This window comes from Triticum aestivum, chromosome 7A, assembly GCF_018294505.1.
Source record: "Triticum aestivum cultivar Chinese Spring chromosome 7A, IWGSC CS RefSeq v2.1, whole genome shotgun sequence".
Taxonomy (NCBI): domain Eukaryota; kingdom Viridiplantae; phylum Streptophyta; class Magnoliopsida; order Poales; family Poaceae; genus Triticum; species Triticum aestivum.
In genome coordinates, this window is record NC_057812.1 from 176,176,253 (window position 1) to 176,190,774 (window position 14,522).

General features: G+C 41.3%; 1 protein-coding gene across 1 annotated transcript; it reads left to right on the forward strand.

Moving 5' to 3' along the window:
* Positions 1-393: 393 nt before the first annotated feature.
* Positions 394-12,321, forward strand: LOC123153225 (autophagy-related protein 2). Its single transcript, XM_044572443.1, has 13 exons — positions 394-855; positions 1,706-2,727; positions 3,372-3,520; positions 4,326-4,582; positions 4,674-7,739; positions 7,832-7,944; positions 8,600-8,792; positions 9,031-9,144; positions 9,249-9,356; positions 9,569-9,701; positions 9,862-10,064; positions 10,297-10,493; positions 11,590-12,321. Exons 1-13 carry the CDS (start codon positions 394-396, stop codon positions 11,648-11,650), a joined length of 6,078 nt encoding a protein of 2,025 aa, XP_044428378.1. The 3' UTR covers positions 11,651-12,321.
* The last annotated feature ends 2,201 nt before the right edge of the window (positions 12,322-14,522 follow it).

Consider the following 14,522-nt stretch of genomic DNA (forward strand, 5'->3'; position numbering starts at 1 on the left):
TTATTTTGCCCACACGTAGGTGTGGGGGCTGGTTGCTGTCCATGCCACACGAGGCGTGTGGCACAACTATCCGATACACCACACGTGTGGCAGTTATCGGAACCCTAATTATATTATGAACGATTGTAATCCTGAGAATCTGGAATAAATACCCTACTTTTCATCGCAATCTTTTTTTATATTATGAAGACCATAAAGGTCAAAGCGTGTCTCATATTTTATTAAGAAGAAAAAGCTGCAACAATTATTTTGGGTCGGAAGGAGTATAATACTAATGATGAATAAATAAACAACAGCAAAGTACTATATAATCCTATACAAACTTTAAGCCAAAACAAGATACGGACTACAAAGTGTAGAAGAAAACAAATCGAATCTCCCTACAAGTGTTTAATGCGCTCCGGCTGGCCCACGGGACGGGGACACGGACCTGAAGGCGGCGCATATAAACGTAATTACCCGACCTTCCCGGGGTTCTGGACAACAACTCGCCCCCCCGCAAGGTTTAATCCGAAAAAACTTGGCACACCAACGAAGCAACCCCCCTCCCCGGACGCCCTCGCTTCCTTCCGTCCCCCGGCCGTCTCCGGCGACCCCACCCCCGCCACGCGCCGGCCGGCCCCGCGCGGGCGCCTCGGATTCGCGCTCGCCGCGGGCGGGAGGGGCGGGATGGGGCTGCTGCGGGGGTTCTCGGTGGGGGCCGTGATGAAGCGGATGTGCAAGGCGGTGCTGAAGAAGGGGCTCGGGGATCTGTTCCTCGGCGAGCTCGACCTCGACCAGCTCGACCTGCAGCTCACCCGCGGCACGCTCGAGCTCACCGACCTCGCGCTCAACGCCGACTACATCAACAGCCAGGTGCGTCACGCCTATCGCCTCGCCCGCCTGTCCCGTGTGGGTTTAGGTTGCCTTTTTTCCGTGTTCGATCGGGCGCGGCGGAATCGGATTTTCGGGTGCGTCCCGTCGCGATTGGTCGTCCCCGCGTGCTGAGGGGAATCGAATTGTGGCGTGATGATAGACAGGTTGACTGTAGGGTGGGGTGGTGGGGGTGGGATGACCAAATCAGTTTCCTCTGATTTTGGTTGCAATTGGACACTGGGGGCGACGTGTATAGGCTCGGTTTTGTTAGAATTTCGGACAGGTTTTTGCGAATATCAGGGGCAAAGGATTGGCGGGGGAAGGTGTCGTTTTCACTAATCAGGCTGGTGAGTTTTTCGTTAGTTTAGTAGGACTATTGGAGTGCAGTTTGCATCTGGAAGTGTACGATCAAGCTGGAGTATTAGGGTTTGGGAGAAGCAGTAGGGTGTTGGTCCCTGTCAGCAGTTCCTGCATTTGAATCATATTTACTTTAAATATTGTCACAATGAACTGAATGGAGCATTTGGAATCATATGCTGCGCAACTGTCAGTTAGGGTATTAAGCTGGATGATAATCTTCAAGCATCTACAGTTCAGTGTTTAATCCTTTTCTACCAACCCGACACCCGATTTGTTGTGATACTTACTGCTTAGCATATAAAGATCTTATGGGCATGCTCCTCCCACCACCCACTGTGAAAACTTACATTTCAAATTCTTCTGATTCACGATGATCGTAAAACTGTAAATATGAAACCGGTGCATCTGAATTTGTAGTTTGTTATATTTTGAACTGTTCAATTGGGCCTTTACTTCAGATTTTTAAAGTTAATATCCTTCTCCATTTCAGCTATCAGGATTATCTATCATGGTGAAAGAAGGATCAATAAAATCTCTGCTGGTTAAATTTCCTCTACAGTTAAAGAGTTGTGAGATCGTAGTGGAAGACTTGGAGCTCGTGCTCGCTCCATCCGTTGCTAGTGAAATTCCACCTGTAGATGCTGAATGCTCTGTTTCTGGTAATAGTAGTTCCACACAGACATCAGTCAACACCAAAAGAAATGAATCTGAGAAACACTGTTCTACATCTGCATCTCGAGATGTGGATGAGGGTGTCAAGAGAATAGCCAATGCTGTCAAGTGGTTTCTTACAAACTTCAAAATCAAGTTTAAAAATACATATGTTGTATTTGATCCTCAGACCATTTTGGATAGCAAGATCTCAGAATTTAATCGATCGCTAGTTTTCCGGGTTAAAGAGATAGAATTTGGAACTAATCTTTCAACAGATGGTCTTGTCAAGCTGAATAATTTCGTAACGTTCCATGAGGCGGTGATCGAGTTCTTGAAAATGGATGATGTTGATGTACTTCTTCAGAATGATTTGGATAAGGCAACAGCTGACATCTCATCAGGTCATAGTACTACCTCGGTCTTGACAGGTCCTATTGGTGGATTCTCAGGGACATTGAACTTAAGCATCCCGTGGAGTAATGGATGCTTGAACCTTAAGAAAATCGACGCGGATGTATCTATTGATTCATTAGAATTGCTGTTACAAATCAGCAGTATCCAGTGGTTCATGGATGTGTGGGATTCTCTCCATAGGAATCAAGCACGTGAACAGATTCGTCCCCATAATACGGCAGATATGTCCTTGAGCACCTCCAGATCTGCCTTAAGCACTTTGAAATCAGGTTCAGACTCAGTGACGATCCGGAGGGAAGACACAGACCAGATTGCACTTTCACAAAACAGGCAAGACAAATATCAGGATTCTTTCCTAACTAAGGCACATGTTATTCAAGACTGGATTCCGGAGCTCGTTGTCCACGAGGATCAAGGTGACCCTGATTCAGATTGTGACGAAAGGTTTGTTTCTTTCCTAATGACATTCGTTGTACCCGTGTTTCCATCAGCTTCCAATTTACTTCACATGATTAATGATTAATCCCTTAAAGAAGTATATGTTTGACATAGCTGTTATGAGATCATTGTAGAAAAGATTAAAATATGTTGTTACTATGTCATATTGCATCCATTTCTTTGGCTTATGAATGACCGACCAGATGTATGATTTTACATATAATTTTTGATCATCAATTTGAACTATAATGTGCATGCTTTGGGAGTTGCAGTTAATAGTGGTCATTGCAGCATGCACTTGTTGTTCCTGTCCTGTCCTTCACTTCAGCTGTCTTTTAGATGTTCTGTTGTCTTATAGTTGCAACTTACCAAGTATCACTGCCCATTGGGCTAGAGAATAGTTCTCTGCAATTAGTATGTTGCCTGGGGTTTCGGTGACCAAATATACTAGAACTCTTCATTGACTAGCATATCTTTTCCTTTGCTTTGTCTTTATTTACGTTGTTATCCTGTAAGACAGTAAGAGTCTATCTCTTGCTACATGTGTTTGCATTTACATTTATTAAGAGAAGCAGGTCATTTGAGCCAAAAAAGAAAGCAAGATTTGGACTAGCCTAAGTGGATTACTGATTCGTTCTTATCTTTGACAGCATTGATCAGTTCTTTGAATGTTTTGAAGAACTGAGGAACTCCCAGACTAATTTAGGAAATAGCGGCATATGGGACTGGACGTGTTCAGTATTCAACGCAATTACTTTTGCATCCACTTTAGCTTCTGGATCAGATCAAGTCCCTAAAGGTATATAATGCTTATTTTGTTATGGATTTATGCTTTATATTTAATTTGTTTGTGTTGTATGAACAGTGGATAGCAATAAACGCGATAACATTGACTTCCATAATCGAGTTTTTCTTATGACACACTTTCTTGCAGATTCAGGGCGTAGTTTGTACTTTGCAGCCTAAGGTTGCCACACCTAACCTTAGTCGTGCCACAACACCTTATGCATGTGTTGGTTCATAGCCACGCTTTTTTAGCCATATGGTCCACATGCCATAGGCTTGGTTTTTTGCCAAATCACCACACATGTGATGGCTATTTTGTTTGCCACACTTTTTGTGGCAGCCACATTTGCCTTGGTTAGTTGTGGCAAAGTTAGTCATGAACCAAACATGCCCTCATTTATCTTGAATAACTTGGCTCACTCTGAATGCCATCCATGCTAAGTTCATAGTGTTTCACACTTCTAAGGAAAAATGTTACACCGACTGTTAGTCAGCATGCAAATGAAACATCCTGGTAAAAAACATGGATACATTATGTTGACTTGTTAATAACAGCAGATGTATATGATGCTCTAAGAACATTCCGTGCTGGTATCCACACCTATGAGTTCCACCACAGGCGTGACTTTGTATAATAGCTTCTCTCCATTCTCTTGCCATGGCTATAAGCTATAGCATTGTGAGCATGTAAAACACCATCGAATGTGTTCCAGTATTGAATCGAACCAAGTGGCTGTAATGTGTTATTTCTTTTTTTCCAGTTAATTATCGTCTGATCTTCTAAATCTCAGGACTTGTTTTCCTTTTCATTCTAACAGAACCGCCGATTGAGAAAACGTTACGGGCTTCCATCGCTGAGATATCTGTTATTCTCTTGTTCAGTGATGAAATGGATACTGGCGATTCCAGTGTTCCTGTCAGTCTCGCCAATGATATGAGAAATTCCGAAATGTTCTCGAGCTGCCTTTCCTCCCCCCCGCAGTTTGAACAATCGATGATGTATCCTGCTACTGCTTCCAGCTTAAATATGCATCATCTTGAAGCCAAGTGTCAGAACATTCATCTTGAACTCGAGGTATTGTTTTCCTCTGCAGCACTTGTTCTGAGTTCATGCATTGTTGAAGTCTTATAGCTTGATACTGATTTTTTTCTTCTGATGTCCGCAGACATATCCCAAAAAATTAGGGTTCAAGGCATTGATTGCTCACATGAAGCTTGACGAATACTACAGTACTAACCATGATTCAAATCACCCACACCTTGGCACTGCTTTCTTAAATAATAATTTCTGTAGAGAAGTTCAAGCTGCTCTCCCTCAATTCCCATGTGCTGCTCAAGATTATTGGGTGGAAACAGCTGGAAGCTCTTCCCGCCGTTCAGAAAAATTCATTAAGGTTGAGCTGCTAAAAACATTTGGTGAGTCCAAATTCCATTATGATGTCAGTAGCACAGATCAAGATGGCAACTCAGTAAGCACAACTTCACTGTCTATATATTTGGCTCCTTTGACTTTGTGGGTGCACTTCCATACAGTATACATGATACTGAATTTTATGAGTAAAGTCGAGTCTGATGTGTTTCATGGAGAGCATAGACTTAATAGGGATGGGGACGAAAGAAACAGCAAACTGGCTAATACTTCCTCAAGCGACTCTCTGAAGGTTCAAATAGCTCCATCACATGCAAGAATCGTCTTTTGCTTTCCTTCTGAGCCCTCATGGGATTTAAGTCGCCCGTCCATCCTGGATAAGTTCCTTGTCATCGACCACACAACATCTCATAACTCAGCAGAAGCCTCTTCCCCACTTCGAAATGAAAGGTTTAATGATGTTCATCCAAGCACACAATCTACTTCACTCCATTTGGCTACCGGGAACTTTGACATCTACTTGGTTAAACCCTCCAGTGCATTGGATGGTATATGTGCTTTGAGTAGGCAAACTTTCTCTGCTCTGAAGATTTTATCTGTGACTAGATCCGATTATAATGACTCCAGCATTAGAATGATCCGAAAAAACCACCCTGTAACTTGCCCTGAGATGGTGAACAAAGTTTGGAGTTTGCCGAGCCTACATGATCAGAAGATTACTCAGAAAGAAAATAACAAATGGGTCGGCGTTGCCTCTTCTACAACTTCACAAGATCTTGTAGAGTCAAGTGTCAGTATTCGCCAGGAACTCATTCGGAGCACTGAATTCTTGCTACATGTTCAACTTCCTCATGTTTCGGTTCATCTCAATAAGAAGGATTGTGGACTACTTAATCAGCTGCTAGATCACGTACTCAATGGGCTTTCAGATGGAGCACCAGGCAGTTCTGAAAATGGCAAGGACAAAAACAACGAAATTGCCATTCAAACATCTGTCATTTTTGAATGCAGCATGTTGGATATTTGTACTGAGTTGGATGAAACTGTGGAAGTTGGTCCATCGTTGCAGACAGAACTAGAAGGTTCTTGGAATCATCTCAAGTTATCTGTTTCAAAATTGTCTCTGTGCTCCTTCTCTAATGTTGGTGGGGTCAACAATACCAGTTTTCTTTGGGTGAATCATGGTGAAGGTGAGCTTTGGGGTTCGGTTACCGGTACAGATGATAAAACCTGTGAAGAAAGCAAAGATTTTCTTCTAGTTATTTGCAAGGATTCCGCTAGCAGGCGGGGTGATGGTGAAGGTAACAATGTATTGTCTTTTGGTACTGCTGGATGTTCCGTGACCCACATCAGGAACCCAAACCTACAAGAGAATTATACTTCTGTCAATGTTCGTTCTGGGACAATTGTGGCACCTGGTGGACGTATGGATTGGATCAGTGGAATATCTTCGCTGTTCACTTCAGGTTCAAGTGGAACTGAACAATCCAATAACAGTAGTAGCACAAATAATTCACAGGCTGGTGAACCATTTTGGTCCTCTTTTTTTCTTGAGTTAACCGATGTTGCTCTGAGCTATGAACCTCACCTGAAAAATTCCTCATTCAATGCTGACGCTCCGGACTGCAAGTTTTTCTCATGCCTTTTAGCTGCATCATCATTTAAACTTCACAATAAATCTGCATCAGATTCTGCAGCTACTGATTTTGATATCCAACTGCGAGATCTCGGGCTTCTCATTTGTGAATCGTCTGGTTCCAAAAATGTCACTTGTGGTTATGATGTTGATTACCTTCGTCAATTGGGCTATGCTAAGATTGGCCATAACACATTCATTGAAGCTGCTCTAAGAACTGATACTTCCTTTTGGAAACTTGCAATATCCGAGTCACAATTTGATATTGGGACATGTCGTGATACAACACATGGTCTTGTTCGTTTGGTTTCCCAACTACAAAAGCTATATGCTCCGGATATGCGGGACGCTTTAGCTCATCTTCAATCTAGGTGGAATATTGTCCAACAGGCAAACGCACAAAATATGCCCAGTGATGCATCAGATATGTCAGAGAGCACTGACAACTTGGCAGATTCTGGAGAGTGCAAGTCAGATGGTCTGCTTGATGACATAATTGAGGATGCTTTTTACACTGACCAGGCCTACACAGACTACAATTTTTGGGACAAAAATTGTCATAACTCATTGAGCAGCAGTGAAATGAACGCTGAATATGAGATGAATATGGCTAACCCTGAGGCAGCTGATGTCGGTGTTTCACACATAGTCACCCCAGAAGCGAATACTGCCCAAATACCAATTAAGCAGAATTCCTGTCCTGAGCAGATCATTGACTCTTATTATATGCCTGATCTTCTCAATTCATCATTGTCATCATCTCCTTGTAATGTAAACCATCAGTCATCTGGTGATGATGCTCGTAAAACCATGGACTGTGATGATGGTGGATGGTACAACAATAGCCCCTTGACGATAGTTGAAAACCATGTTTACAAAAGGAACTGCCCACATGGAGAACATGTGTTCCAACAAGAAGGCAAGCCTGCTGTTTGCAGCTTGAATTCTGATGAATCTTGCAATCTGAAAGGCAAGATTCTTATTCATGATATAGATGTTAAGTGGCGAATGTATGCTGGTGATGACTGGCCATTGGCTCACAATGATTCAACTAGCCACCCATGCTCAAATGGAAGGGATAGGAGTTCTTCTTTGGAATTCATCGTGTCAGGACTCGGTGTGCAATTTGATATGTATCCAGATGGGGCCGTTTCTGTTTCTAGGTTATCCATCTCCGCACAGGACCTAAATCTTTGTGACCAAAATATGCATGCTCCATGGAAAATGGTACATATTCCTTTTTCTTTCTATAAATTTCATTGAGCACTTGCTTTCATCATCGATTAACGCCTTTTAACTTCTATCATTCATTTTAATAGGTTCTTGGATGCTACAACTCAAAGGATTACCCAAGAGAATCTTGCTCAACTGCATTCAAGTTAGAACTAGAGTCTGTAAGACCTGAACCACAGGCTCCTCTAGAAGACTACAGGTATATACAGCATTAAGTTGCACACACAGTGGATTAATCTATTGGAAAAGATACCTGCTTGTTTCTTATACTCTGTACTGTGTTCGCTTGATGCTATATAGCTTCAATTGGTTAAAGATAAAGATTACTGTAAGGATATCCTATCTACATCATCCATCCATACATAGAAGACATCCTTTGACCTGGTAGATTGTAGTAAAAAATAAGCTATATATTGGTTTCAGAACATTGCAAGACTAAGTCTTAATGTACTTGACTAATTTATCTTTTTGCCTCAGTTTTGAGGGGTATATGGAATATGGGGTTTGCACAGTTAAATAGCAGAGACATAGTTTCATGTAGTAACCGTATCCTGGTGCAATAGTTGTTTTCATCCTATTCCAGTATTAGGTTTGCTTATGTTAATGACATGGGAGTTCTGAAGAAAATTTTGTATGGCAGATCCATATTCATGATTTGTGCTTGTACGGTATGGTTGGCTGTTTATGCATTCTTGCTCTTTACACCTTTGTTCTTGCCACTAATTTGTGTCTGTTTGAATCTTAAATTGCAGTCTGCAAGAACAGTGCTGGCTTTTTTTCACCTTCTCCTTTCTGACACTTTTTATGCTCTCTCAGTTTGTCGTCTGACCCTCTTCTCTTGCATCCTTCTTCAGGTTATGCCTTGAGATTTTGCCTCTTCAATTGCATCTTGATCAAGGGCAACTGAACTTCCTCATCAGTTTCTTCCAGAATGACTCAAGTAACAACAACCCTCATGTGCCTTGTGAAAATGAGATTGTTGGTATGGACAGCACAACCTACGGAAGCACTACAATTGTGGATGAGGCATTACTTCCCTTTTTCCAGGTATTTTGGATTTATCAATTCTTGTTTTCCTCTTAATCGTGGGACTTGATTGGGCACATAAGAACTCTTTGCACCTATTTAACCTGACATATTCAAAATTTTGAAATTGTGTGCATTAACAGTCATCAAATTCTTTTTCTTTCTCATCTTATTTGCACTGGTAGGCAGCAGCGAGCTGGGATCTGTTAGTCTTCAGTAAACATTTGTTGAATCTGATCTTCTTTTTCTGTGGTGCCAGAAATTCGATGTGAAGCCTCTGGTTCTGCATATCAATTATATTCCTCGCCAGTTTGATCCTATTGCACTAGGTAAAGGAAATTACGCAGAGCTTCTCAACATCCTTCCATGGAAGGTAATTCGTTGTTGAAAAAGGAAAATACTTCATAGTAGTCAGTTCACTGCTGATTATCTTAAGATCAATAGGCAACACTGACGATGATTTTTTTTTGCGTGCAGGGAATCGATTTAAAGCTTAAGAATGTTTCTGCAATGGGTGTTTATGGGTGGAATAGTATATGTGAAACAGTAGCTGCAGAGTGGCTGGAGGACATCTCGAAGAATCAGGTTCTGATCTCTCCATGCACGACTGTACATTGAGACATGCTTGTTGTTTTATGCACACAAAAACATACATATTTAATACAAGCAATATCAGAAAGAAAAGGAGATTAAATATACACTTCTCCACGCGAAAGCATAGAGAATATTGTAAATCTGCCTTGTCTTACACAAGAATTCCTGTTCGCACCTGAATTCACAATATGCTGCTTGTGCAGGTCCATAAAGTGTTAAAAGGACTTCCTCCTATAAAGTCATTAGTTGCCGTCGGTTCAGGCACTAAGAAATTGGTTTCCTTACCAATCAAAAGCTACAAGAAGGACCGGAAGTTGCTCAAGGGAATGCAAAGAGGTAATCTGGTTCTATACTGTACATGACACTGATATCAGTAATTAGCTAACATTTCTGTTGGAGTGTTAGTAATATGTGATGGTACAGTATTATTAAACAGTAGTTGAATGATGACATGAGTGGTTACAAATTAGGATGATTCTTACACGCTGTTTGGCAGGTGCTGTTGCTTTCATCAGAAGTGTATCCATCGAAGCTGTAGGCCTTGGTGTCCATTTGGCAGCGGGAGCTCATGATATGCTTTTGAAGACAGAGCGTGCCCTTACAGCTGTTCCACCGCCTTTAACCTCACGTGAAGCAAAAAAACCCAAAGAAAATATAAGAGCTAACCAGCCTGAAGGTGCACAACAAGGGTTGAAGCAGGTATTCAGTTTGTCTGATTTGTATGATAAAAGCATCTCCTTTTCTGCCAGTTAAAGATAATTCAATCTCCAGAACCTGCATTGCTGTTTCCCTTTATTTTTGTTTGTTTGTTTGGAATAGACCTTGCTTCCTGTTAATTACTCTGAACTGGAGTAGTGCTCAAGCCTACATACGCCTTTAATCTTTTCATGTCTTGCGTAGTGTTATTAAGATTAACATGAAACTTGTCCAGGCCTATGAAAGTTTAACTGATGGGCTTGGAAGGACAGCTTCTGCTTTGATTGGGAATCCTATCAAGGTTTATAATCGTGGGGGTAGCACTGGATCAATACTGGCTACTGCAATCTGTGGAGCTCCAGCTGCTGCAGTAGCTCCAGTATCAGCTTCCGCTCGTGCTATGCACTATGCACTTCTTGGGTTAAGGAACAGGTGAGTTTTTGCTCGTTTTCAAATATCAGTGGAAAACAGTCTATGGATACACCATTAGTTACAATCTCCAATTCACCATAAGGGGCTATTAGTTTGGTTCATGTCTTCCTGAATTCTTAAATTTGTTCATGTCTGTCCGCAACCAACTGTCGTTTCCTATCATTTTCTTCTATGTAGTATGTCAAGTGGTTAAGTACGCAATTTCCTCTTTAGTCGCATGTATAATCAGTACTAAACAGCTTGCATTTGCCACTTAAGATTTTAACACTAAAAGGGCAGCCCAGTGCACGTAGCTCCCGCTTGCACAGAGTCCAGGGAAGGGTGGGACCACTTTGGGTCTTTTGTACGCAGTGTTTCAAAAGACATAAAATAAAAATCCGTATTTTATGTCTCCTTTAATTGCTAAATAAAATATTTGTATTGTTGGTAAGACACTGATTTGTGGTGAAGATAAACCCTACAAGAACTATGCAATTGAATTTTATGAGGCAAGTAGTGTTGTACTTTTTAAAGTTACGTACCAAGTAACAAAGATAATATAATGTGAGTGTTGAGAGGCCAATGAACAAAAGTGAGGGATGCATTCGATATTTTGTGGAAGTCCTAACAGTATATTTCGGGCTGGAAGAAAAATAATGCAGCTGATTTGTCCCTTCACACACAGTATTACCTGGTTTTGCACTGACCAAGCTAACTGTTGCTGAGTTGCTTTATATAAATTTGTTTTAACAATTACAATTTGTTGATGTAATAATGAATATGGGTCTTAAGGTTCTTGGATCTTGATAAATGTTTATCCTAGGAACTCCTAATATTTTGTTACCCAGGGTCTTGCTAAGTAATCTGACTAAACTCAGTAATTACCAGTTTGGCTGTGTAACATTTTTGGGTAATAATCCCTTGAGTTCTATCTTGATTTAACATGATGTGCTCGAGTTCTGCTGGTCAGTGAATTAGTGAATCTGAGGTTGTATGCAGGATTGATATGCTTCAAACATGTTTACCTCCCGCATGCATGCCACACCGCAATTTAGCCCAACTTCTATCATTCTTGGTACCTGGTTCTTACTTTGTGTACTGAACTTATTTTTCACAGCCTTGATCCTGAACACAAGAAAGAATCTGCGTACAAATACTCTGGGCCTTCTCAATCGTAGACTTCAGTGTGGAGGAGATTGCCTAGCTATGGTCTCTTCATTCTTGTGTGGCATATATCATCTATTTATGGAAGCAAACTGGTTGTCCGCAAACTTGTACAGTGAAGTGAGAATTCTGTACTGCTAGAGATCCTTAACCCGAAGAATCAATCGGCATCAGCTGGCCTGCTCTTACTCGAGTTTCTAATACGTCTGTGCAGCTGTACAGTTGTAGGATAGGTTGTATGTGGCGTCAAAGCCCTTCTATAGTATGTACTCCCTCCGTTCCAAAATAGATGACTCTACTTTGTATTAACTTTAGTGCAAAGTTGGGTCATCTATTTTGGAACGGAGGGAGTATAAATTAATATACGAACCATGATTGTAGTCACCACACCTTTTCCATCTCGGGTGGAAATTTTGTAAACTCCTAGCTTAGACATTGACTAAGGTCGAGGGAGGGGATCAGGGGGGATGGGTCCAATTTTGTACATAATTTGGTTGCTTTCTGAGTTGTGCAGATGTAAATAACTCTTCTGTTTCGGTTGCCAATATGTTTGTCGGCTCGCCAAACCGTTGATAATATGTTCTTTTGCTTTGCAACTGTAAATATTGTTACTACTACTAGATTTTGTACTGTTGCAGTGAGCTCGGACAACATGTTTCTGTTAGGTTGTTTCTCCCTCGGCTCTTTTTATACTCTCGATGTCTTTCAACTATTTACCTGGCGAAAGTGGAGTGTTGCTGACCGGTTCTTTCGTGTTCTGCAATGCATTTGCTTGGTTAATGCCTTATCAGATGGCAATCTTCTCATTTTTCTAAGTATTTATAGTTAAATTCGTCCATTTTGGAATAGAGGAGGTCAAAGTGCGGTTTGCAAATTGGCTACGTGCTCTACTTGTTTTGCATTTCTAAATGTGATCTTAACAGTAACTAGCAGATTTCCTGAAGGTTGGTCTTTTAAAACCGGCCCTTAACTTTTTTAAAAGCTCTAGAGCAAGTGTGCAAAGTCAGATACCCTAAAATTACAACCTTTATAACATTTCCTCTCGTGGTTCTCCTATGTGTGTGTGAATATACACTCTAATTGAACTTCATGTCATAGATAGAAACCAAACATCAAAACATAGCATAAGGTCAAAATGCATGGATAAAACATGGTAATCATCATCCAAAACTGAAGTTCAACAACAAGCAACATCATGCACATTTCTCAAACACAAAGATCATCGCATGCCGCCAGTACCACTCCCTTCTCCCAAGTGTGTGCCACGGGATTGCATCCTAGATTGCAAGATCACCTTATCTCCTAAAAGGCTATCCATTTGGATTCATCATCGTGAGCTGATTCTCCTTGTCCATCATCACAGTCGCTTCTCCTCGAGAAGAAGCCTACGCTCCTCCATGTCAACCTTGCGCTTCTCATTCTCTTTCATAACTTGCCACATCACCATCTTCTCTTGTTGCTTCTTATTCGCCAACGCCAACTTTGCCTGCATTGCTTGAGACGCCATCTCATTTGCATTGATTAACCCATCAATCTTGTATCTCATGGCCTCAATCTCACCATTTCTCTTAAGCATCACTTTTGCCCTCTTCCTCCCATCGGCTCGCCCCTTGCTTGACCCTAGAGTAGGACTTCCAGCTCCCCTTTCATCATAATAATCATCATCTTCTTCAATCCCCGAAAATGACGTGGTACTTGACCTTGGTTTCTTCGGTGGAGCCTCACCATTCCTCGTCTTCCACTTTCTCAGTGTTTTTGAGCGATGCCCAACAATGTGGAAGGACAAATTGTGTGCCTTTTGTCTTGACAATTTGTTTGCACCTCGCTTGAGAGTACTTGTCCTACGACACACAATTGGAAGATGATGCTTTCATTAGCAAAGATAGTTACAAAAATATGATAAACAAGTTGTGCACGCATATGATAAGAGCACTCACATATTCATCAATTGCGGCATTACTAGGAGGCACATTCTCTACTTGTTGCAAACAACCTGCCCGTCCGCTACAAGACTCAAGAATCATGCACCCGAGTGACCGATTAGACGATGTCTTCACATTTTGATTGTAGCTTTACTCGATATCATGTAATGCTTTGCACCATATTGGTCCCTGGGTGACCGCATCGAATGTGACTCTCCCATGCCAAAACCAAAACTTCATCTTCATCATTTGTGTAATTTTCTTGCCTTGATGTCTTCTTCAACCTTTGAGAAGCATCAAATACATCCTCTTATACATCGAATGTGACTTATCATCGAATTCGTATTTGAATGAGTTTCTAATGGTATATTTTTTATAGCATACATATTTCTTTATGAAAACATGATCCCATAAATTACTTAATTAAAACAAGTTATTACAATATTTCATTACAACATACGCCGCGCAGGGCGGAACATAATTAAGAACTACACTGTCTGATCTATCACCCAAACTAAATTTCGCAATCTCATATGCCACCCGAATTTGCCCGACGGTCGATTTTAGACAGCTTAAAGTCTTCGAGAAATTCATGAAGGCCTTCACTTCCCTTTTTCAGGTCAATGAGGTTGGACCTATCAAGCGTATCATTTGCAAGAAAAGATGTCATAAAAGAACAACCAGTTTTCAAAATAACGTACCTGTGAAGAATAATACCGATATAGAAGCCGGCAAGGCAGGCCCGAAGCTCCACTTCATCCACACTAGAATAAAACCCAATAAAATCCCAAGAAGAAATATATTGACATCGTCCGAGGAGTTCCTGGCCATGACCCCCACGCTTGCAACATTGATGCACTCCATAGAGTTAGCGTCATTGATCTTTATACACTCAAACGCCACACCTCATGCTTTCGTTCATAATTAGTGTTAGCCCTTAATCCAACCCCCGTATCCTTGTTAT